General features: G+C 41.0%; 1 protein-coding gene across 3 annotated transcripts in view; it reads right to left on the bottom strand.

Moving 5' to 3' along the window:
* Window positions 1-15,730: 15,730 nt before the first annotated feature.
* Window positions 15,731-26,319, bottom strand: part of TWSG1 (twisted gastrulation BMP signaling modulator 1) — a 38,121-nt gene continuing 27,532 nt past the window's right edge. For all 3 annotated transcript variants that reach the window (XM_070420665.1, XM_070420664.1, XM_070420666.1), the window contains exons 4-5: window positions 21,599-21,865; window positions 15,731-18,768 (exon numbers count right to left, since the gene is read on the bottom strand). In XM_070420665.1, the coding sequence (XP_070276766.1) occupies window positions 18,587-18,768; window positions 21,599-21,865 (449 nt within the window). In that variant the 3' untranslated portion in view covers window positions 15,731-18,586. The remainder of the gene's footprint in view (window positions 18,769-21,598; window positions 21,866-26,319) is intronic.

Raw genomic sequence — 26,319 nt, 5'->3', positions numbered from 1 at the left:
CCTGTGCACTAACAAGGAAGAGTCAAATCTCAACTCTCAGTCTAAGGCTCATCGGTCTCCTCTGCTGCCTGGGCAGTTGTTGAAACAAGTAAATTCTTGGGCAAGGAAAACAAAGCTGCCGGAGAAGCTCCTGGCGGGGAGGCAGGCCCACGGGAGGAACAGCTGCTTGGCGCCCAGCCCTGAGCCCAGCCCCAGGGTCAGGGTGTTGCCCCATTTCATTAACTTCTGCAAGCTAAGAAGATTCAGTGCCGTTCTTATGAAAAATAAATTGCCCGTTAATATTAAATTTCAGGTTATTTGAACATTCTGTGAAACAAAAGCCCAACTGTGATTTTGGGACAATTCCTGTTAAGACAGATGATTTTCAAAGACTATGAATCATATTTCAAGAATATTGCTGACCACTGACATTTGAAATAAGATTTTAAATTTTTTTCCCTTTCACAAATATCATTTTGACGTTTGCCCTGGGGAATTTCTTCCTTGGCAACACATATAAAAGCTTAAAACTGGATGACGTTGACATTCAAAAGATTTGAAGTTTGTCTTTGATTCTTTCAAAAAGGAGGAAAAGAAATAAAAGGAAGAAAAAACCATTTAATGTCATTAAAGTGTCTTTGAAGGCACGATAGGCTTGTGCTGTGGAAACCTTAGATGAAATAGAAATACTTTCAAAAGGTCCAAATGGGGGGATTTCCCCCGACCTTTCCCACCCTCCTTTGCAGAGATGTAGAGGCTGAGGCCAAGTAATATTTGGTGCCGCCCCAACCCCCTTAGGACATATCCCAGTTAATAGCAAGGCTTCTTCACGCCCAGTTAGGTGGCCTTACCAGTCTCTCTCCAGCCCTTTCCAGGTCACTCTCTCATCACCAGCCTCTTAATCTTAAATCAACTACAACAAAATAAACAGAGCACAACCACCCTCTAATTTTTAAAGAGAGGCAGTATGCATTAAAAAGAATGAGATGGCTCTACATATACTGACACGGAACACTGTAGCATAAGTGAAAAGAGCAAGTGACAGGAAAATCAATTCAATATGATTCTATTCACCTTTTTTTAAAAAAGATGTATGTGTATGCATGATTTTAAAAAAATGGAATCTCACACACACACACACACACACACAATGCTTCAACCAACTGATCCACTGGGCCAGCCCAATAAGTTTTGTGTGTTTTTTTTTAATTATTTTATTTTTATTTATTTTTTTTATTAAATCTTTATTGTTCAGATTATTACATTTGTTCCTCTTTTTTCCCCCCCATAACTCCCCTCCACCCAGTTCCCACCCCACCCTCCTCCCTCACTCCTCACCCACTGTCCTCATCCATAGGTGCACGATTTTTGTCCAGTCTCTTCCTGCATCCCCCACACCCCTATCCCCCGCAAGAATAGTCAGTCCCTTCCCTTTCTATGTCGCTGATTCTATTATAATCACCAGTTCAGTCTGTTCATCAGATTATTCACTTGATTTTCAGATTCACTTGTTGATAGATGTGTATTTGTTGTTCAAAATTTGTATCTTTACCTTTTTCTTCTTCTTCCTCTTCTTAAAGGATACCTTTCAGCATTTCATATAATACTGGTTTGGTGGTGATGAACTCCTTTAGCTTTTTCTTATCTGTGAAGCTCTTTATCTGACCTTCAATTCTGAATGATAGCTTTGCTGGATAAAGTAATCTTGGTTGTAGGTTCTTGGCATTCATCACTTTGAATATTTCTTGCCATTCCCTTCTGGCCTGCAAAGTTTCTGTTGAGAAATCAGCTGACATTCGTATGGGTACTCCCTTGTAGGTAATTGACTTTCTTACTCTTGCTGCTTTTAAGATTCTCTCTTTGTCTTTTGCTCTTGGCATTTTAATTATGATGTGTCTTGGTGTGGTTGTCTTTGGATTCCTTTTGTTTGGGGTTCTCTGCGCTTCCTGGACTTGTAAGTCTATTTCTTTCACCCGGTAGGGGAAGTTTTCTGTCATTATTTCTTCAAATAGGTTTTCAATATCTTGCTCTCTCTCTTCTTCTAGCACCCCTATAATTCGGATGTTGGCACACTTGAAGCTGTCCCAGAGGCTCCTTACACTATCTTTGTATTTTTGGATTCTTTTTTTCATTTTGCTTTCCTGGTTAGGTATTTTTTGCTTCTTTGTATTTCAAACTGTTGACTTGATTCTTGCGATCCTCTGGTCTGCTGTTGGGAGTCTGTATAATATTCTTTATTTCAGTCAGTGCATGCCTAATTTCTAGTTGGTCCTTTATCACAACATCGAGGGTCTCATTAGGTTTCTTGTAGATCTCATTAAGTCTATCGACAGTTTCTAGAAAATTATTGAAAAACCTTAAAAGTGTGGTTTTGAACTCTATATCCAGTAGTTTGCTTTCCTCCATTTCTGTCATTTGTGTCCTTTTTCTTTGTCTCTGCATTTTTTATGCTTCCCTGTGTTGATACAGTGGTTTTCTGTGCTAAGTGTCCTCTAGGGCCCAGTGGTTCAGCCTCCCCAATTACCTGAGGTGGACACTCTTGGTGCACCCCTTTGTGGGCTTTGTGCACAGTCTTGTTGTAGCTAAGCCTTGATTGTTGTAGGTATCACTGGGAGGAATTGGCCTCCAGGCCAATTGTCTGTGAGAATCAGCTGTGTCTGCAGTGGGAGAACTTCTGTGCTGGAGACACCCCTCTGGGGCAAGACTTGCTTCAATGGGGCTTTGGTGCTCACTGAGTCTGCTCCCTGAATGTGTCCTTTATGTTTCCACGGAGCTGCAAACTGGATGGTCCCACTCTGACCTCTGGGCTTCCTGGCTCCTGGATCTCTAGGGAGGTGCTAATCTAGCCTTTGCCTGAGGCTACCCAGCAAAAGCCTCCCTGCAGGGCTTGGTGGGGGGGTCCCACGGGATCAACAGGGCGGGGCTAGCAGTTATGGCTGCTCTCAGTCCTGCCCTCAGAGGCTTTGCTTCTCAATGTCCCGGTAATTGCTGCAAGCCCCTTGGAGAGAAAGCTGCCCTCGAGTTCCGACTGCTGCCAGACAGACCCGCTTCTCCTGTATGAGTCTGGGTCCCTAGAGATTCGCCCGGAACTGGAGCTCAGAGCCTGAGACTCCCTCCCGATTGAAAACGACAACCGCGCCCTCAGCCGCCAGCCCGCTCTGCATGCACTCCGCACCTTAGTATTTTACTTCCGCACCGCACCTCCTCTGAGTATCGGTATGCTTTTCTCTTTCCTTCTAGTTGTAGAATTTCCACTCAGCCAGCCTTCCTGTGGTTCTGGATGATGTCCGTTCCGTCTTTTAGTTGTATTTTTGAAGTGGTGTGCGAGGCAGCAGTCTCTGGTGTTTACCTATGCCGCCATCTTGGTTTCTCTCCCAATAAGTTTTGACAGTTGTATAACCTATGTGACCACCAGGATGGTGGTTAAAAGGTAACTCCCAGGTTCAGACACTGTGAGGAGTGAGCAACATTTAAAACTTTTTTCCCTACCATTCATCTAAGACAAATTGCCTGGAACAATGCCGGCATTATAGCCTTCTGAGTTCTTAATTTCCTCCCCTCCTCTGGATGACCTTAGAGAAATTATGAAGGGGGAGAGACAGGAAGAAACCTCAGTTGGGCACCAGTGTAAACTGCATGCCAGGTGTTGACAGTATCATGGCCCTGACATCTCCCATGGCACAGCCTCACAACCAAACTGGAAAGCAGGAAGGACAGAGCTGCCCTCAGAGGCTGTGTGTGTTCTTAGGTCAAGCAAATGAAGGAGGCTCTTGGCAACCAAGAGTGAACAGCTACAGGTCAAGCACAATGGACTTTTCTTAGAAACTCCCAGGTCAGTGTTCAACCATTAGAGCTCCCGGGAAGCACCTCTGAAACAGTGACCGAGCAAGCTCCTCACATCCTTTAGCACAGGGACCGGGATGGAGCTTGGCCCAGGGCAGCAAGGGCCGGAGGGAGAGGCCACCACACAGCTTGTGCAAGGAACAGGCTGAGGAGGGACCCAGGGACAGATGGTGCTTGTACCAGACCTACTAGTAAAAGGGCCTGAGGCTCCCGCATCAGCGTCTTTAGGTCCAGGCTGCAGTGCCACCAATGCCCTCCTGGCTGCAGCTGCCATTGTAAATGCTCCAAGAGCGGACATTTAAAGCCGTAGGTAGCATGAAAGTTGTGGGCTGAAGGTGACTAAATGTTGTCTGAAAGGCCCATTTTTCTTTTAAAAAAATTATTTTTATTGATTTCAGAGAGGAAGGGAGAGAGAGAGAGAGAGAGAAATAGAGAGAGAGATAGAAACATCAATGATGAGAGAGAATCATAAATCAGCTGCCTCCTGTGCGCCCCATACTGGGGATCGAGCCCACAACCCGGGCATGTTCCCTGACCGGGAATCGAATCATGACCTCCTGGTTCATAGGTCGACGCTCAACACTGAGCCCAGGGGAGGGCAGGCCCATTTTAGTTGGCAGCACTCTGAGACGGTCCAATTGCAGGATCATCTTCACTTGAGTTATACCAGAGTGCTCAGACTTTCTGTTTCTGTTTCAGTTTTTTTTTTTTTATGACAGACTTGCTATTTTGAATATCTTTTTATTGATTTCAGAGAGGAAAGGAGAGAGATAGATAGAAACATCAATTATGAGAGAGAATCATTGATTGGCTGCCACCTGCACATCCCCCACTGAGGGGGAATTGAGCCCGCAACCCAGGCATGTGCCCTTGGCTGGAATCGAACCTGGGACCCTTTAGTCCACAGGCCAATGCTTTATCCACTGAGCCAAACCAACTAGGGCCAGATTTGCTATTTTTAAAATGTCACAGAACAAATAGATCTGTAAGTTATGCTTCATACATTTGGGGGTTCATTTTACGTTCTTCTGACAGTTCCAATATGTTTCTGCTATTTAAAAATTGGTTTTGGACCCTGAAAGTGAGAACTGTTGCAAGAGCTCACTGGGGACTTCCTGGGAAGGCAACCAATACCAACAGCTGGAGGGGCTCCGGGGAATGGAGAGAATTTCACTCAACTTTGCGGTGGGTTTCTGTGCAAGATGACATGTTGTTAGTAGGACGGCTGCAAATTGGACTTTGTGTGATGATAGCTATTCAGAAGTTTGAGTAACTTGCAAGGAAATTCTATAAAGTGTTAGCAATATTTAGAATTCTCATAATACATTGTCCGGTTAAAAAAACAGCATTTCATGATCCAGTTTCATATGAAAACGCTCAGAGAGAAAAAGAGCAGCAGAACATTGCATGACTTAGGAACTGGGGCTATAAGAAACGGAGACTCACAGAAACTTCTCAAGAAAACAGAGGTTCGTTGCCAGGACGCACCTACACAAGGATTCAGGAACAGCCAGGCCCGCCAGGACTGATGGTCATTCTGGACTCGGGCAGGTCTAGAGGATGAGCCTGCGCTATGGAGTGTGTGTGTGTGAGAGGGAGGGGGGGGAGCGGGGGGGGGGGGTGGGGACGCTTCTCTCTGCCATTTTCACGGGCCAGCTAGCTCCCTCACACCATCTTCTGCACCTTCTTTCTCACAGCTGCTACTTGGATTTTCTGTGCCTTCACAATGTTGGCTTGCACAGGGCCATCCGGGCTGCGCTGGTCCTCCTCGTGTGATTCTTTCCGCTAAGTCCCCACGGCTAACCTCCATTCTTTCAGCAGCTTCCCGTCCTAATGCCCAGGAGAGAATAGCCATGGCCCACCTCGTGTGTGCCAGCCTCCTTATTAGCCCAGCGCTGACAACTGGGCTGCTTTGGCAAACCTGCGCTCCCTGATCCAATTGGCAAGGTGACATGGGTTACTGTGAGGTAGCCCCTCCGTGCTGTGGCCAGTGGGAAATATGAGGTGCACTTGCCCCACTGGCCACAGGTAACACGCACGACACAGATAATATGCACAACCTGTTAACCAACTGACATGGGAATGAGAAAGGACGTGGCTCCACGCGGGAGACACGCCGCCGCCCTGCAGTGCCCTCGGCAGCACCTGCACCCACGTCTGGCAGAGCCTGCGTGGCCCTGCTTCCGGCTGCTGCGGCTCTCCGCTTCAAGTTTGGGCTTGAAACATTCAGAGAAGGCCCAGCCCTCACCCGCCAGGCCTGTCTGCTCGGTGCTCCAGTTTCCCAGCAGAAAAATCTGAATCTGCAAATGATTGCATTATGGGCTGGTGCTTTTTCAATCTGTTTTATGAACCCATTATTATCAGGAAAATCAAGTGTTAAATGAAAAATAGCGCCCCTCCCTTTCAGTGAATGTTTATTTTTCTTTTCACCTAGATAACAAAGAGAACCAGAAGAGCAGAGTCTGACAAAAAGACACAATGTTTGGTGATGTGGGTGCAGAAGTGCTGAGTGAGCGCCCGCGGTTCACTGACATGCACCTCTTTCTATGCGGCAGCAGGGGAGGGGATCTGCTGTTTGAATTTTGCCTCCAGAACTGCCGAGCACCTGCACTCTTGAATGCCATTCAGAACTTGTAACCCAGCGATTCTCAACCTGTGGGTTGCGACCCCTTTGGGGGTCAAACGACCCTTTCACAGGGGTCGCCTAAGACCATCAGAAAACACATATATAATTACATATTGTTTTTGTGATTAATCACTATGCTTTAATTATGTTCAATTTGTAACAATGAAATTGGGGGTCACCACAACATGAGGAACTGTATTAAAGGGTCGCAGCATTAGGAAGGTTGAGAACCACTGTCCTAACCAATAAGAGAACGTGTGCTTTCAAGAGCGCAGCTCCATTGCGGGAGCGGGAGTACGCCTGGCCTCCTGCCCCTGGCCCGGGAACCACCTGAGAGTCTGTGCTCCGGGCCCCTCTGCAACCAGCTCTTTGTTCTGAGTTCTGCACTTGAGCAGCAAGGTCTTCGGAGGGAATCTGGAATGTCTATTCAGAACAACTCACAAGAGGGGAGAGTTGTAAACACTCTTATAGACAAGGTTTGTTGTAAATTAAGTTACCTTAAAGTGAGTACACTCTCGTGTTCCTCCTCCCCACCCTCGCAGCGCTGGGTCCTGCCCAAATGGATGGAGCTCTTTTTTTTTTTTTAATATATTTTATTGAATTTTTACAGAGAGGAAGGGAGAGGGATAGAGAGTTAGAAACATCGATGAGAGAGAAACATCGATCAGCTGCCTCCTGCACACTCCCCACTGGGGATGTGCCCGCAACCAAGGTACATGCCCTTGACCGGAATCGAACCTGGGACCCCTGAGTCCGCAGGCCGATGCTCTATCCACTGAGCCAAACCAGTTAGGGCTACATATATTTTTTGATAGACACATACTTCTTTTTTAAATATTTTGACTTCAGAGAGGCAGGGAGAGGGAAAGAGGGATAGAAGCATCAATGATAAGAGAGAATCATTGATTGGCTGCCTCCTGCATGCCCCCCACTGGGGATCAAGCCTGCAACCCAGGCATGTGTCCTTGGCTGGAATGGAACATGGGACCCTTCAGTCTGCAGACCAACACTCTATCTACTGAGCCAAACCAGCTAGGGCCAAAATATATATTTTAAAAAAATGTATTTCTGTTCATGTCTTCTTTAAATTTTAGTTATTAGTTTTTGAAAAGTAATACATTATATGGCGCACAATTCAAAGGTATAAAAGGGTAGAATGACGTCTCCTTCCTACCTTCTCCTTCAGCCTCTGGGTGCCCCTCCCTGGAGACAGCCAGCGTTTTTGCTTTCTCGTGAATCTTTCCAGATATTTTATTTGTATACAAGCAAATATGTACATAAATTTTTCTCCGTGTTAAACAAATTGTAGAATATTATACAGTATTACACTTTTTTTCTGTTAATAATACATTTTAGGTATTATCCATTATTCTTCACAGCATTCTATTATAAGAATGCGCCATGGTGCATCAGCTACTTTTGGACACTTAGGTCCAATGTTTTGCATGACAACTAATGCTGAGTGGATGCCCTGTAGCACACGTGTGAGTGATATCTGTAGGATAGATTTCCAGACATGAAATAGTTGGGCCAGTGCCAAATGGACCCATCCCTTCCCCAGGGGTTGTGGAAAATTGCATTCCCATAAATAATGTATGACTGGTTTCCCACAACCTCCTCAATATTCAGTGTTTATGGTTTTTTTAAAAAAATATAATTCTTTATTGATTTCAGAGAGAAAGGGAGAAGGAGAGAGAGATAGAAACATCAATGATGAGAGAGAATCATTGATCGGCTGCCTCCTGCACAACCCCTACTGGGGATCGAGCCCGCAACCCAGGGTGTGCCCTTGGCCGGAATCGAACCTGGGACCCTTCAGTCCACAGGCTGATGCTTTATCCACTGAGCCAAACCGGCTAGGGCATCAGTGTTTATGGTTTTTTAAACACTGTTGTAAAAAATAATAACGTAAACGGAGCCATTTTAAAATGGAGTTGGAGCTGCCATCCAGAAGCGTTACCTTACATGTCTTTGGATTTGGAATGTTAAAACTGGGCAAAATGCCCTGGCCTGGGTTGCTCAGTGGCTGGAATATCAGCCTGCGCACTGAAGGGTCGCCAAGTTCTATTTCAGTCAAGGGCACCCACCTGGGTTGCAGGTTCAACCTCTGGCCCTAGTCAGGGCGCACGTGGGAGGCAATCAAGAGATGTGTCTCCCTCACATGATGTTTCTCTTTCTCTCTCTCCCTCTCCCTACCTCCCTCCCTTCCACTCTCTCTGAGAGCTCAATGGAAAAAATATCCTTAGGTGAGGATTAACAAGAACAACAACAAAAACACTGGGCAAAATAACCTTTGGACTGAGCCTAAAGTAACATTGTTTTCTAAGCAACTGTTTGCAAAGATAATAAGAAAGCAGATATGACTAATAGACTGAAAATTAGAAATTTTCTTTAGATTAACATCACTGCTAGCTTACTGCATCCATAGAAATGTCTTCCTTTTATTGTAATTTTCCCCTTTTGTCAATTTAATTATTCCTCTTCCCTTTCTCATAAACACCCCTTGCCTTTGCCTCCTAATTGGCACACTATTTGAGTTTCTGCCTGAATCAGTGCTTCCCGAAGAGCTATTCCTGGGATCTCCAACACATTCTTGTTGCCTCTCACTTCTTTTTAGGTTAACACTGTCGATTTCATAGGTGAAAAATGTTGACCACTGTCAATTTGATAGATGAAAATGCTATTCCCATGTTTTTATTTTGTGTTCATATTCTAATTTGCATTTCTTAAATTTTGTGAGAGGTTGAGAACCTTTAATAGTAATTGTTATTTCCTGTTCTTTGCATAGTCCATTTGTATACTTTCAACTATTTTTATATCAGGTTGCTATTCTTTTTTCTTACTGACTTATCAAAAAAACCTTCCCATTTTATCATATCTTATCATTGTTTATGATGTCTTTTTTTAAATTCCCAAATTCAAATTTTGGGTTTGTAGTAAAATGTATCAATCTTTACTGGCTTTTAAAATTTTAATTATAATTAGAAAGGCCTGCTCTATGCTAAGATTAAACATTAATTCTCTTTTCTGGGGGAAATTTTGTAGTTTAAGTTTTTTTATTTAAATCTTTGATTGATATGGAATTTTTTAAAAATATATATTTTATTGATATTTTACAGAGAGGAAGGGAGAGGGATAGAGAGTTAGAAACATCGATGAGAGAGAAACATTGATCAGCTGCCTCTTGCACACCCCCTATTGCGGATGTGCCCGCAACCAAGGTACATGCCCTTGACTGGAACCAAACCTGGGACCCTTCAGTCCATAGACCGATGCTCTATCCACTGAGCCAAACCAGTTAGGGCTGGAATTTCTTTTGGAATAAGATGTGAGGTATTATTCCAGTTTTATTCTCTTCTGGATGGTTAACGCTGTGGATTGAATGTGTTCTCCCCAAAGTTCACATGTTGAAGCCCTAATCCTCAAAGTGATGGTGTTTGGAGATGGGGCCATTGGGAGGTAAATGGGTTTATATGATGAGATTAGAGCTCCCAGGAGGAGCTTATAAAAGAAAGAAACAGAGAATCTCTTCCTCTGTGTGCACACACCAAGGAAAGACCCTGTGAGCACATAGTCAGGAAGTGGGCCCTCAGCAAGGACCTGGCCAAACTGGCATGCTGACCTCAGACTTCCTAGCCTGCAGGCCTGTGAGAGAATAAATGCTGCTGTTTCTGCCATCCAGTCTATGGTATTTGTTAGAGCAGCCCAAACTGACTTGGACAGTTGTTCCCACCACCTTTATCCTATACTTCACATTTTATGCATTTGGGACTTTTTTGGACTTTGTACCATAGATATGTTATTATGTCAGTGCCACTCTGTTTTAATTACTCTAACACTTATCACATGTTGAAAGTCCCTACCCTGATTTTAAATATACTTTGTAAAAAATATAGTATTGTTGTAGTGTTCTTGGTGTCCCGGATCTGTCTCTTGCTTTAACAGTGTTTGGACGGAACAGACCCAAGGACACCCCTTCTTCCAGCCTCCAACCACTCTCCAGCGTCTTATCCAGTCACCACCTTCAGAACCAATTCTGAGACCAGCCAACACACCGTTGTTGTTTTTTGTTTTTTCTACCTTAACACCCTATTGCCGAACAACCATGAGCTCCCACATTCGTCAGAATTATTCCACCGAGGTGGAGGCTGCGGTCAATCGCCTGCCCAGCCTGCATCTGCAGGCCTCCTACACCTACCTCTCTCTGGGCTTCTATTTTGACTGCGATGGTGTGGCTCTCGAGGGCGGCGGCCACTTCTTCGGCGAGTTAGTGGAGAAGCCAGGGCGCTGAGCGTCTCTTAAAGCTGCAAAACCAACGCAGTAGCCGCATTCTCTTCCAGGACATGCTGAAGCCTCCCCAAGAGGAGTGGGCAAAACTCAGGACGCCATGGCAGCCGCCTGGCCTTGGAGAGGCACCTGAACCAGGCCCTTTGGAGCTGTAGGCCCTGGGTTCTACCCGCGCAGCCCCTCATCCTGTGACTTCCTGCAGAACCACTTCCGGGTGAGGAGGTGAAACTCATCAAGAAGATGGGCAACACCTGACTCACATCCGCAGGCGGCGGGCCCCAGGCTGGGCTGGGCGAGGATCTCTTGGAAAGGCTCACCCTCCAGCACGACTAGGAGCCTTTGGAGCCCAGAGGCCTTTCAGAGGCCCCTCTGCATCCCCTGTGTCTGGCTTTTACCTGAGCCTCTTCCCGAAACTACTAGCCATTCTTTTAACCACCCTGAAGCCCTCTCCCATGCATTGGACCAAATGAAACAATAAAGCTTTTTTGCAGAAAAAATAAATTAGTATTGTTGCAAGCAACAGAAATAGATTCTTAAGCAAGATAAAGCATTTAACTGGAAGGCTGTTGCGGTAGCTCTTGGAATCAAAGGTATTAAATTGGGAAGGGCAGCATGTTAACTCCAGAGAATTCCATTGGTAGAACTTCTCTCCAGAGTGTGTCATCAATGTGACTGGGTTTCTGGGTCACTGTCTTCAACTTTCAAATTCTTGAGCTAGAGGTGGGCTTTCCTCACTTAGGTCAGGTGTCTTGACCACAGGGTCAATCAGCTGTGACTGGAATGCTGCATAATTACAACACAGAAGAGGCCACCTTGCGGTCACAGGGAGAAGGAAGTTACCCTAGTTAATGTCTACTACAAATTTGAATTCTTGACACTATCCTTCTCTGAATCCTCAACTTTGCTAATATGAAAATTTTTATATTGAAAAGTACGTGTTCAGACCTTTATTTAAGGCAGCTCTCCAGATCAGAAACAAAAAAAATGACTCTGAAGCTAAAAGCCAGACTGATGCAATGGTTACTCCTGCCCTGGGGGTGTTAGCTGATCTCAGTAACCAAGAGACTCGAACCTTAATTTGGCAAGAAAAAGACAGAGGGATGAAGGACAGGCCCATACAATGTAGGAAGTATAGCTTAGAAGCCCACCCCCAGGAAGCTGGAACCCTTTCAAGAGTCCCCCAAAAATATGGACGGGAAATAATTCTCTCTCTGGCAATGGGAGAACAAAGGATGAGGCAACTGTCTCCCTGAGAGTTCATGATCATGCACCTCCGTGCTGCTCTGGAGTTCAGATGTCTACTACTGATGTATACTTTAGTCCTGTAAACCAAGAAATTCACATCAAGGTTTTCTGGGTTGGTAACCCCTGGAGGAGTTTCAGATACAAAAACTCTTCCCAGAAAGTATATATCCACAATCCAGGCTACCTTGGACTGGCAAGGAGTCCTGATGAACACAAGCTTACCCTCCAAAAGTATAAAACGTATACAAAAGAGGCCACCAGGAAGGAATGAGACATAAAAGTTTAACCACTGAAATGAAACACATCAGAATGCTACTCTGGCAAAAATCTGTAGCTACAGAAAAACCTCAAAGTTGTGCCACTAGTTAGTCAAAATCATCCTGAGATAACCCAAATTCAGTAGGATATTATTTTAAAACAGTTGTGTGATCTTTGGAACATGAACAGATACAAGATCTCATCAGGTTCAGAGCTCTTGAGTTTTGCCTAAAGACATTTCCATACCTGAGGATTTCAACAAAGGGTACTTAGAGAAAAAGACAAAAACATATCTTAATAGTCAAAGATATGCAAAGTCCAATTTTGTTTTTAACCTCAGTGGGATGTGCAGACGTCTCTGAGAAGTTGGGAAAAGTAGGTAATGTGTATCATTTGGACCTAAAGGACCTGGATTATGGGGCTACTTGTTTCAGAATACTTTCCCTCTAACCCTGATGTTTCCTTCCTGGGTAGGAAATAATGTAGTGTCCCACTGGGCTTTTCTCTGCCCTCTATATTTATTGCCACAGCCCCCACTTCCCACCCCTGGGGTTCGGGGCAGACGAATAACTTGATTGATAAATTTGGGAAGAAAAATGGGCATGCTCTTCCTCTTGTTAATCAGTTGTCCATAAAGGACATATATTTTGTCCATAAAGGACAAAACAAGGCCCTCCTTTAGGCCTTGTTTTGGGGGCATGTCTGGCTAAATCTCAAGTCTTGACCTCTAATCTGGCCTCTATCCATTTTCAATCAGTCATAAGAAATGAGTTAACTGTCTTGCTCAATAGGAACCTGTTTTTCAACCTTGGAATGATTTAGAGGACTAGAATAATGATTTGAGACCTTTATGAGTGAGTCAGTGAAAGTGGTAAGGCGAGGGCGCAGAGGGAAAAGTGTCCCAGGCTGGTGAAACAGCATTTACAGGAGGACTGATGCAGCTCAGTGGGACTGCAATTGGACTGTGAAATGAAGAGGTCTCAGGTAGGCCTGGCAGGGTGGACCCAAGAGGCCTGCTGAGGAGTTGCAGAAGTGTGCTAGGATGTGCTATCACTCATTCATCCATAAAACAGTTTGTGCCTGCCGTTTTAGGGTGCTGGGGAACTGTGTCTAAGGTTTCAGAAAGGAAGAGAGAGGGAAAGACAGAAACATCAATGATGAGAGAGAATCATTTATCAGCTGTCTCCTGCATAACCCTCTCCGGGGACAGCCTGCAATATGGGCATGTGCCCTGACCCGGAATTGAACCATGACCCCCTTCCTGCTGTATAGCTTGATGCTTAACCACTCACCCACACCATCTGGGCTGAGAAATACTTTTGGAGAGTTACTTGCTGTTAAAAAAATAAAACAGGGTAAAAGGATTGGAGTGATGAAGGAAGGGGCTGCTACTTTATTATTAATTTTTTTTGGAGGGGGCAGCTACTTTAGAAATGGTGGTGGAAATATTTGAGCTGAGACCTGAATTAGAACAAGAAACCAAAATCTGCATAAAAAGCATACAGAGCAGAGGTAACAACTCATGCAAAACCCAAGGGTGGAATGAACTTGGTGTGCTGCAGAAGGGCACAGCCAGACGCAAGGGGATGGAGAGAACAAGAGAGAAGGTGGTGTGAGATGATGTGGCAGGGGATAGAGCTGCCATTCTGCAAACTCAAGGGTGCAACATTTCACACCTCATCATTTTCTTTAAGAACTGACTCTGAGCACGATCTCACCCAATGTCTGTCATGAGAGAGGATCTGTCACCTATCTCGCTGGGGTCTCACATAATCCTAGAGTTTGGGGGGCCCTCGACAATGAGGGCTGAGCTGAGCTCTAATATTCACAGGTTGAAACCTCTAGAAAAAGGCAACTGTAGGCTCAGGACCCAGGCCTCCTCGTGAGCTGCTGGGCAAGTCTTAGAACTTTAGCCTCTTCTAGGGCAGGTGAAGCTGGGGCAGGCTGCAGGGTCTGGGAGATCCACGCTACTTCCAGTTTTCTCTCTCAGGGCCCCAAAGTCACTCGCACTCTCCCTGCCCCAGCCAAATCCCTTAGAGCAGGCAAGGCTTCCGGAAAACAAAAGGCATGGCTCAGTGGTTGAGCCTCCACCTATGAACCAGGTCACGGTACATGCCTGGGTTGCGGGCTTGATCTCCAGTGGGGGGCATGTGGGAGGTAGCCAATTGATTCTCTCTCATCATTGATGTTTCTTTCTCTCTCTCTGAAATCAATAAAAATATATTTAAAAATACACCAAAAGGCAGGTTGTCTGTGCTGCTCTACTTCCTATTGAGTAACTCAAACCCTCTGAGGTAAAGGAGCAAAAAGGCCTTGATATTTGCTCAAACTGAAACTGGTTGGGGCACTAACTGCTGCTCCCATATTTCAGACCCATCACTCTGCTGCAGCGTGGAGGACAGAGGCAAGGAGGGTCGGAAACACAATGTCTGCCCTAAGGACATTTCAGTGGTGACTGTGTCTAACTTCAGTGGCTACCTTCAGTCAAGTGAGGGGATTTCTGTCCCAGTGACGGGCGGGGGGGGGGGGGGGGGGGGGGTTCTGCACTTTCCCAGGCTGCACTCTGAGTCACAGTGCCAGTGTGGGAGGGCAGGAATCTTTTCTCTTTGCTTCCGCACTGAGAGTTCTCATTTCAAAAGACCTTAGAATTATTGCTGACTCCATCCTTCCAGCACAGAGTTCAAAGTAAAATAAATGAGATTATTTTTTTATTGGTTAGGAAAAATCTAACCGTCTGAGTCATCACTCCTAACACCCACCGCTAAGGGCGTGTCTGGCAGCTTAGAAACTCAAAACATGCCAGGTGTGGCCAGGCCAGTGCACCTGTCTGGCCCTGTTGGGTCCTGCTGACTTTTCAAGCTTGGAGATATTCCCTCTCAACTCTGCACCTCCAGGCTGACCCTCTGCCTCTCGGCTCCACAGACAAACTGCCATGGGGACACTTCAGTGAAAAGACAGCTTTCCTGACCAAATGTACTGTCTTTCTTGAAACTAATCCTACACCCCCAAATTCGTCAGATCTGTCATACCCTCAAGTCACTCAGGCTGGTAATCTTGTCGCCTTGAATTTTCTGGTCCCCAGATCCCCTACCCATTAGGCTGTCAAAATGTGGATTCTGTGAAATGGCCAACTCTAATATCACCCCGAGAGGACTACTACAGGAGAGCTGGGAGCTATTTTCCTACTGTGATCTTTCTGTAACTACTTCCTACCATCAAATGATTGTGAGGCTAGTTGGCATCACAAGACCTTCGGAGCAAGGAGAACAGTTAATTATTTCATTTCAAAGGTTGCGCCATGTTGGAATAAAGCATATTTTTGAAAAGCAGAGAGCAAACTGCTACAGATCCTTTGTTCCAACAGAGTCGGTAGGGATATCCAGAGAAGGGGACATGCTTCGGCTGATACCTTAAACAATAACTTCACTAGACAGAAACCTCAAACTTATTTTGATGTTCTATGCTGAAGTTTACAAAATATACACACTCATTTCAATTTTTTATTAAAATACTTTTTTGTTCATAGGGACAACCAAAGGAAAAAGTACATAATTTTGTATGTTGTAGATCACGTAAAATACAACAAACAGAGGCTCATGGGAATGCAGAATAGATTTAAAAATATTCAAAGAAGCTTTAATAAAAACAAACTTTAAATATGTGGCTTATTTATATGTTTACCTCATTTTTCAGGAGTTTCATTTCTATTTTCCATTTTAATGCTACTGTGATTTATAAATAATTGTTCAAATAGTCTAACATCTCATAAATTTTTGTTTTCTGAAACCTCGGAAATCGTATTCTAAATGAAGGCCTCTCCTTTACAACATTCTATGTAAACAAAGACTTACTTTATTTGAATTACCATTTGATTTGGTGCCACTATAATTTCAGTAATAATTAGATGTTATTAGAAGATGGGGCAGAAAAACCTGCTAGCAAGGACATGTTTTACTATAGGAAAGAACCTTTTATATATGGCTTTTATAATGCCTACTGATTTAAAATTTAGTGTTTTTTAATCTAGTCATAAAAAAGGTAAGAACCTAATTTTTCATTTAAAAGAAAAATATTTTTTACCAGGGCTTCTGTTTGGTAGTGAATTGTGCTTAGAATGGTAATAGAAGGTCTACATTTTAGTGGTGCTACTTGCTTCCCAAATGTTATACTTTTAATTTGAAAAAAATATTGTTATTCAAAACCTGAAATAGAATGTTTCAGGTGAACTCTGTGTTTCAACACCTTCATAATCCAGAAAAATTAAGCATTACATTTAGGGATAATTTCTATTGGGAGAAAGAGAATATGAAAAAATCAGTTAAAACATAATATGGGTCAAGAAATTATCTTCCCAATGTAAGGGGAAAAGGTAAAGTACATTTAAAATTTTAATGATGAAGACCTAAAAAAGATGATAAATGCAGTTTTAAAAAGTTTGTTACTGTATTTAAGAAAACTTTAAGCATGTTGTTAATAAACTCAGAAGTATTCCTCTATTCACAGATAAATATAAAATTACTTTGAAAAACTGCAAAGTTGAATGAATCAACAGGCTACAGATTCCTTTAAAATTTTCTTAAGTCCAAGAAAACCTTCACCTTTTTTGGTATTAATGAAGAAAGGGAGCTAAAATGTTTTCAAGGCACTTTAAACAGAGGCATTCTAGGTACAAGTAAGAAAAGGATATCCCCAATGTCTTCCTATTAAATTCATTATCTAAATTTCAACTTTATAAAAAAGCTAAAGTACCTTGAGTATTTATTAGAGTTATCTGAAAGAGCAGAAAAGATATTAAGGCTTCCAACTTTATGAGGATAGTTCATAGCATTACATATGATCTTGTAACTAACTACTGTTCAGATAATGAATACAAATACAAAGTGTCTAACAGCATCCTCTATTTTTATGTAGTAAAATATTTAGACATACAAAGGTATTCCTAAAAAATTATGTGTAATTCAAATGTGTCCTATTTGAGAAATTAATAATTTTGTAAAGTTAAGAGTCTCTGTAATATAAATATGTTCTAGATGCTTGAAGATTGCAAGGGCACAGCTAAGCTTATCTTTATTGAAGCATTATATGAAAAGCTGACAAAATGTTCTGTAGTGTATTTGAAGTTAATATTATCTTGAACAAAGATTTTTTTGTTTCAAAATCTTAACCTCCTACTGTATGATATTTAATAAAAACATTTGATCTAGATATAAACCTAAAAAAAGATGACAAAGTAACAAAATAATTAATGTAAATAGTTTTACGTTTGTTTCCTGTTAGAATCCCCAGTATTTTCGACCTTCCCAATTCATACCCGTGAGTTCTCTTCTCTAGCCCCTCCTATCACTCATCCATAGCAGAACGTGGCTGTGTGTACTGAGGCCGAGTGGGCTCAGGCTTTGCCTGAGCACAGCTTCATCTTTCATCTTCGCCTTCTGTATAAGGGACAAATTGTTTCTTTGCTGCTCTTCTTGGAGTCTGACCTGGCAGTCATTTCCCATTCCTAGTGCTCTTCAAGCTGGTACCTTAAGTGAGAGAGATGCTTGAACTTCCTAACAATTTATTCTAGCAGTATATTTACTGTGGTTTCCTGGGTGTGCCCTGAAATTCTTGATAAATATTCTTCATTACTACCTACATCAGCACTTTGGGCAGGGGGATGGAAGAGAAGGAGAAACCTTCCCTAAAGTATGTGTATTATAGAATGGATTCCACTATGTAAGAATTTTAAATTGTAAAACATAGGAAGTATTTACTTTCTAAAACCAACATAAAAAGGTTTGAAATTAAGCTTTTTATGGCGATTTTAATGAATTCTCAGGGTAATGCATTGAGTATCTACACTATTTATAGAACAGATAAACAAGGCAAAGTAAAGAATGGCATACAACTATAAAAACTCAGTGTCCTAGTAGTACATGAAGAAATCATAACTTATGCTAACATGCTCTAACACTTCCAACACAAAAGGTTTTTGGCATGTTAGAAGAAAATGACATCAGGCTTTCTGTTAGAAACCTCAGCTCTTTCAAGTATTCTCTGTGCAATTGCTTCTCATGTGACCAAAGCTGACATGTATTTTTACGTTTGTTTCCCATTAGAATCCCCAGTATTCTAATGGGAAACAAACAAGAGAAAGGGCTTATTGCTGGTGGACAGTAAAATCAATATGAGCAGTTATCACAATTTAAAACATTGCTGAATTTGACATACTTTAAAAGCAACTCAGTCCAAATTCTTCACATCTTCTTAATCTGCTGGCATTCTGATGCAACCAGCAGACATCAGTGAATAGCTTTTCGTACCTTTCTTTTTGATTCAATTGCTTTGGTTTCCTTTTTTTTGCTTTCTTTAAAACATGCAGTTCATACATTTGACAGTTTTACTACCATAGTCAATACATTCTGGACCAATACACTCGCAGCAGGCGTTATGGAACCAGCGATATTTGGATGCCCCCATGGACTCACAGGATATTTTACATTGATGTATGGACATGCAGTCATCAAAATAAACCACTGTACACATGTGTTCTGAAAAATAAAAAATTAAGATTTCAGAGAAAGAAATAATAAAATGCTTTAGTACTTGGCTGGATGTTATTAACAGTTATTTTATCTTAGTTCTCTTACTGCTAGTCTGCACAGAACAACAGATGAAGTATAGGAAAAAAGATCTCATTTGCTAACTACATGGAGAAGGAAGCCAGAGTCTCCCACCCCAGCTGAAGAACGCAAAGGGCTTACTTAGTCACGTTGTTAGGTTTCAGATTTTGATCTGAAAGTTAGATTACTGGGCTTAACAACATGTGCCTTTTAAACTGGACATTTCTGATAAAATTTCCTATGAGAGAATTTTACAACTAAAAGAGGTTTGAAGAATACTATTCTAAAGTTATACAGAGAATTTATAATAAAATAAAACAAATAAGTAATTCAAATGATGATGAATGACTAGCAATGCTTGGTACAATTCAGCATTAGCTATTAAACTCTTAAGTCATATTAAGCAGACTGGGCATTGGCAGTGTAGTTGTAACTTTCTGATGTTAGTAAAAACTAAACTGACTTGAAATTAAATCATTCCAAGGTTTGATACACTTGTCTTAAGATATTAATGAAATACTTCAAAACACTGATATGTAGTGTCCAGATTCTCAGATGTTTGTTGTGTGAGTTTTGTTTAGTTGTGTGTATTTTCCCCCAGGAAATGTCTGGAACACTGCAGTCCTCAAACATGTGGTTGTCTTTGTTGTATTGGCATAATCAGGGACTTGTACAACCAGCAATAGCATTTGAGTAAGTTCTATCAGTAAGCAATATTTTCAGTTATAAGGTTTAAAAAATGTAAAAATGGATTTAAACTTGCTGAATGTAAGGACTGAACCTCATGTCACTGTAGCTTTAGTAATTGCTTATTGTATTATTTTAGATGCTAGCACTGTGTTGTGCATATCCTGATTTTATTAAAATAAAAAGTTGAACTGCAGATTCAAAAAAAAGAGAAAATACTTTTCTTACTATTAACAATTTCTAGTCCTGCTTTCCAAGCAACCACTTTTGATTGTTTCAATTTAAGTTCTACTGGTGGTTAACCCCATATGACTACCTAGGTAGGAGGATTTATTTATCTGAAATAAATAAATAAAGGACAATACAAACCATTAATTGAAAGTATATGACTAAAGGCTAAGTTATTTTAAAGAGCCATTTATAGAACTGATAAATCACCAGGGGTCTGAATAATAAGGGAAGGCTTAATGGCCAAAAACTGGACTTGTATTAGGAAGAATTAAAAGCAATGCTACCATGTAACAAAATAAGGAAAGTCACAAGGAGATGAGTGTAGTGTGCACAGGGATGGAGTGGAGGCAAGTCCGACTGCAGTGGATAGTTCGCATCAGAAGATAGTAGAACCACCGCTGGCTCCAGAAGATGGGATCTGGTTAAAGAGGGAAACTGAGGAGACTGGCAGAGCACTATGCCAGGCAAACTACAGGGGTCACCAGTGAGCCGGTCGGGTGGGGGAGCATTTAAATCTCCAAGTGATTGGTGCCTACCAAACTCACTTTGTTATTTATTCTACTAGTATTTACTGAATATCTACTAGGAAATAGCTATTGGGGAGTCAAAGAGTAATCAGAGAATTCAAGAAACTAAGTAGAAAATGTTAGACCTATGAGTTAACAGATGACAAATCAAACTGTAAATGTGGGAGGAGTAGGAAGTGGCTCACTCTACCTGGGGGGAGGGGCATCTAGGGAAGGTGTCACAGAGGAGAAACTTTAGTTCTGTCTTGAAGGATAATAACCTTCCTGATTATTATTTCATGAATTTAAATAACCTTTGAGAACATTTAATGAATTATTATTTAATATCTATTATGTTGATTATTTACATTATTATCATGGGGAAAATGGTAGCAAGACACATTCCATTCATTTATGATATCTTCCATAAGAATTTGTCTTATAGAGTACTTCAACTTAAAAGGAAATAAGAATTCTTACTTTGTGTATGATTAACAACTGCTGTTTTGCCTTTACTATCAATGGCCAAAGTTCATACTATTTTAGACAGGTAGGATTGAAATGGAAGGCACGCGCGCACACACACACACACAAAGAGCACAAATTATACTGTTTATGCATAATTCACCTCAGTTTGAGAAATGACTGCATTTCTCATAATTGCCTTATTCTTCCACAATAAAACTGTAAAACTTTTTATTTGAAAATATCATAGACTTTAAAAGTTATGTGCCTTTTTCATTCCAAAATAAATGTATGACCTATCCTAACAAATGTTCTTTAATATGTTTCTCAAAGTTGTATATGTCATTCTTTCCTTTAGTTTCCCTTCTGACCAATATTACTCACGGAGAACTGGATGCGGTTAATTTATACCTGGAAATTAGATGTCTGTAATATCATCTTGCTTACAAGGAAATTTAGCTGATAGATAACCTGGCATCATTTGTGGTACCAAGGCTATCATGAAAATCTGATTTCTAAGGACAGTTTGAATGTTATCTGATGGTGAGCAATACTGTAGTAAGCATCTCTGTTACTATCTTATGAGAAGAACAATTAAAATCTAACACAAATATCAAAATTAGGACCATGTATCCTATCACCTACTATAGCCTCTATCACTGCCTGTATGAAGGACTTGTGACAATATGCTTGACATGCCTCCTTATCTACTCAGGGATTTGTGGTTATTAAAATCTAGAGTTTACTTAAGAGTATACAAACTCAAAACCAAAAAGCTACTTTAAAAAGATAACCTTAATATAGGCTTCACAGACCACACAGAAAGTGAGGGGGCAGGATAGGAAAAGTCAACTGTTGGCAATAATTACCTTTGTCACTGGAATAAGGTGCGTGAACATTATTGCTGGGAACAGACACATTTTGGTGGTGTGGCTGGTTTACAGTCTCTAAAAATGAAACCAGATTCTCATGATGTGAAAGTTCTTCAGCAACAGGGAAGGAAACGATGTTCCAGTTCAGCTGAGTGTCTCCTTCGGTGAGTGCCCGGAAGAGAGAAGGGATTGGCTCATGAAGCTCCTCCACTGTGCTCTTTGAAGTGGGAGGCGTGTCGCTATAATTTCGAGGATTACACATACCTGGGGGTGTGAGGGGCAAAGAGAGTAAGTTTACTCTTTTCACTAATTGTAATGTCTTGAATTCTTGTTAGTTATTGCCCTGCAATCAAAGCTCCAACATATTAAAATTATGTGACGTCTAGCATTATACATATTTTTCTAGCTTTTGTTGCTGTTGAGAGGGACTTGAAGAGATGACACATCAGGATCATCACTGAGTGCCCATACTTGTTTTCTAAGTACCCATCCTCCACTAAGAGGAGCCAGAAGTCCTTGGAGAAAAGAATGATTCTAGGGATGGATCCTGGAAAGTACAAAAGGACCCTTTACGTGCCAGAAAGTAAAGAAGGGTGGGACATGTTAAAAGCACAGGAGGCAACCAGAAGGGGCTCCCCCACTGGCCAAATTGATAATTTACCACTAAAATAAGTAATGACAGAAATGGATTGCCACTTTGTGAATAAAATAGAAATTGATGAGTCCTTATATTATAAATAAATGAATGAGGACATGGAGGAGAATGGAAAGCTCTTCCTTTTACTTGAGTGCCAACTGATAAATGTGGAAGGAATGAAGGAAATAAAAGAGTGGTTCTCAACCTTCCTAATGCCGCGACCCTTTAATACAGTTTCCCATGTTGTGGTGACCCCCAATTTCATTGTTACAAATTGAACATAATTAAAGCATAGTGATTAATCACAAAAACAATATGTAATTATATATGTGTTTTCCGATGGTCTTAGGCGACCCCTGTGAAAGGGTCGCGCCCCACAGGTTGAGAATCGCTGAAATAGAAAAATCTCCATTTGGCAACCATCATAGAAGTGTATGATTCATGGAAGTTGTCAATGGATGGTAAGACCAGTGGGTGGAGGTTTGATGAGGAACATATTGATGTACTCTTAGAAAACTCTCTACACAACACTAATTGATTACAAAGGGGTTAATTAATGTGGAAAAATCTGGCAGACACCAGTGTAACCAGGAGATGAAGGTTAGCATCGCCAGTTATGGGACAGTTTGGTGTTGTGAGTCCCTTAATGTCCTGCATATCTTCATTTCGGTGATAGTGTTGCCAAGAATGTGTGACTTAAGTATGATCATCAGTCAACATTAGGTGGATCAAAACTGAGGATCATCCTACGTAACATAAAGTCTGTAGTCATTAAACCATCAAGGGAAAGACTAAGAGAATGCTTCAGTTGAATGAGTCTGAAGAGATAGACAACTAAATGGATAAGATCCTGGACCAGAAAGAAACAAGAGATACTGTTGAAATGGTTGGCAAAATATATATGGGGTTTGTGATTGGGAGGATTATATGCTAGTTATGTAGGAGAATGTCCTTGTTGTTGGAAAATACAGACTGGATTATTGAGTAATGATGGGACATCATTGGTCAAGCCTGCTTTCCAAACGTTCAAAAGAGATGAATGGTCATGGGGGTGTGTGCCCATAAATGTGTGTGTGTGTGTGTATGTGTGCGCGCGCGCATGCAGGGAAAGGGAGAGAGTCGGGGTACTAAGTAATGGAGCAAATTCATTAATGTTAATAACTGGGGAATCAGGGTGAGGGGTAAGTGAGTCTTTTTACCCTTCTGGCAAATTTTCTCTACATTTGAAATTATCTCAAAATGATGTCTTTTAAAAAGTATTTTTAAAAAGAGAAAATGGCAGAAAAAAAATAAGAAATGGTGACCATAGAAACTTCTTAAAGGAATCTTGCTATAGAAGAGAGAGCTGTTTAACCAAACCCAGCTTTTGAGCTGTCCCAGCTGACACTATGTGGAGTAGAAAAGAGCTACCCCAAAGAACCATGGCCAAAATGCAGGTTCGAAGCTAATTAAGTTATTATTACTATAAACCACTATGTTTTGGGGTAGGTTGTTTATAGTAGCAATAACACTAAACAGAGTTCTCTGGACTTCCTTTTGTGAATATTGTATTTTTTAAAAAAGATTTTTAATTAAGGGGTGGGATAGAGAAACATCGAACTGAGTGCAAAACATCTATCGGCTGCCTCCTGCACCCCCCACCACTGATCAAGCCTGCAACCCTGGCATGTACCCTGACCAGGAATCGTACTGGGAACCTAGACACATAGTCCACGCAGTAGTATACTTTTAAAGACTAAATTATGTTTCATTCTTGCTTAGCAACTATTAGGTCAAAGTGGAGTTTTTCTTCTTTCCTAGATTAAAAGTTTGAAAAGTTAGAGGAAATTTATAAATTCCTATATTTTATAAACTTAGAAGGAAAAACCATCTCATGTGTTTTCCACATTTTAGTTGAAGGAATATGCCAGAACCGAGGATAACAAGGTTGTGTGCGTGCTCTTTGTAAAATCTTTCAATATGCCTGAAAGTTTATGATTTAGGTTGTGTGACAGAGTGAGGGATTAAATGATCAAATATGATTCCTATGTTCATAAAGGAGGAAATATGCCCAGTTAAATTAAATGATTTGTCCAATGTTATATAATCTAGGACTAGAGCCAAGATTATGATGCAGCCTGATTTCGTGTCCACTTCTCTGATAATAAGTTGAATAATACTTAGAATATTTGTTTATATAAATGTACATGGTATATTCTTTCAGATTCTATAATTAATGAAAATTAGTAATCAGAGATAAAAAGGCAAACAACTTAGTTCAACAGAAGAATTAACTCAACATCTGCTGAGACTTTAAAGAAACTCCAGTGGACATTACAGATTTCATTGCATTAAAAAAACTGTTTTGGAGTTTTGTGCATTTAATAAACTTAGGTCAAAAATGATTCTAATTTAACTCTCAATACACTGCATTAAAACCTATAAGCATGAAGTAAATGTGTGCCAGGTAACAGTTTCTGTGGCACCCTCCATTGCCTGCCTAAAGCACTCTTCAAGTTCTGTATTTTTTTGTGGGGGCTATCCTACTGGAGGGAGGAGTCACCTTTTAAAATTTCTGTAAATTCTTTAGTTGTCCATATTCATTATGTACAACGGGTCAATTTCTGTGGAGAGTTACTAACCACCCACAGTTTAAATCAGTTAATGAAACATCTGACCATTATCCTGATGTTTATCACTGTTACAGAGCTTTTCTTTAGTTGACTAGAGAGTTTATTTTTGGAGCTCTCCTTTCTTTTCATGATCATTTTCTTGAGATAGTTTGTTACTTAGTGGCATTTTCACACAACAACAAAATTTAAATACTAATTACACTAAAAATTTTAAAGAAATTGGCTCTGCATATGACAGTTAGGGAGGCCAAATAATCAGGAAGCAGATGGCAACAATTGAAAAGGCAAGCATTTCAAATCCTTTCAGTACACAGAATTCTAATACTATTTCTTTCTCTGTCTTTTAACTTTATTTTTATTGTTTACATTATTACAGATGTCCCCATTTTCCACCAAAACAAAACAAACAAAACAAAAACAAAAAAAACCTGTGGTAGAGATCTAGGTTCCAAAATCCATGGGATTTGAGGAATACATTGGATGGCAGGGATGAAAATGAGCTGTAGTGGTTCCTCTTGCCTTAAGAGAAAGTCAGAAAAGAAACTAATTTTCTTGTACAAGGCAGTTGGAGGACAAAGCTTGGTAGACAACATATGAGCTGAAAGTCCACAGTTAAACAGGAAGGGAAGGCTGTACTCTAATGTGGGTCCTTTCAGAGGTCTGTGCACCACCCATGAAAAGTATGGGGACTGTTTCAACTTAGAAGGGAGGAGTGGCCACAGGCTTGCAAAGGACATCAAAAAAGCCTAAATTGGAAGAGAAATGCCTACAAGGGAAAGAGTATTGCTGTACAAAAGAAACTGAAATATCTACATTTTATCCTAGAAAATAGAAAGATTAACTGAACTTAAAATGAAAGATTAAGTTACATTATAAACTCACTCAAAATTTGAAACTGGTATTCAATCCTTAAAGGACAATAATTTTTTTTAAAGGTAACTAGCTCAGAAAAACACAAGTTGCTTCTAAAATTGTAGAGATATGAGCATGTGTAATTATTCTTACTCAGTAGAATTACAGACCTCCTTTCCTAGAAGTTGAATGGCACTGTTACCACTGTGCAATGGTTAAAATACACACACACAACACACTCACACATACACACATACACATGTTATTTTAGGCAATGCTACAAGTGCAATGCACTTGTGTGTTTGGCATCCATGTTTAAATTAAATGCTTACATATGCATATTAGGGGTTAATATGCTTATTTCCCTTTTTGCTTTCATTGTACATATTAAATTAACTTACATTTATTGATGTAAAATAATTCAAAGCTTCTTTTAGTTGACCTGACATAATAAAAAATAACTATAGCCATCAAATGCACAGAATAAACTGTTCATCTTGGGAGAATAATACATTAAGAATTCATTTATTAACAGTCATAAAACACTTTTATGTGCTGGAGTACCTTTTATGTGCTAGATACTATACTAGCTGTTAGAAATACCAAGATTAATCTAA

This window comes from Myotis yumanensis, unplaced genomic scaffold (assembly GCF_028538775.1).
Source record: "Myotis yumanensis isolate MYYU_CA2020_CCGP unplaced genomic scaffold, mMyoYum1.0.hap1 SCAF_7, whole genome shotgun sequence".
Classification (NCBI taxonomy): domain Eukaryota; kingdom Metazoa; phylum Chordata; class Mammalia; order Chiroptera; family Vespertilionidae; genus Myotis; species Myotis yumanensis.
The sequence above is the reverse complement of the archived record's forward strand: the minus strand, read 5'-3'. Positions and strand labels throughout refer to the sequence as shown.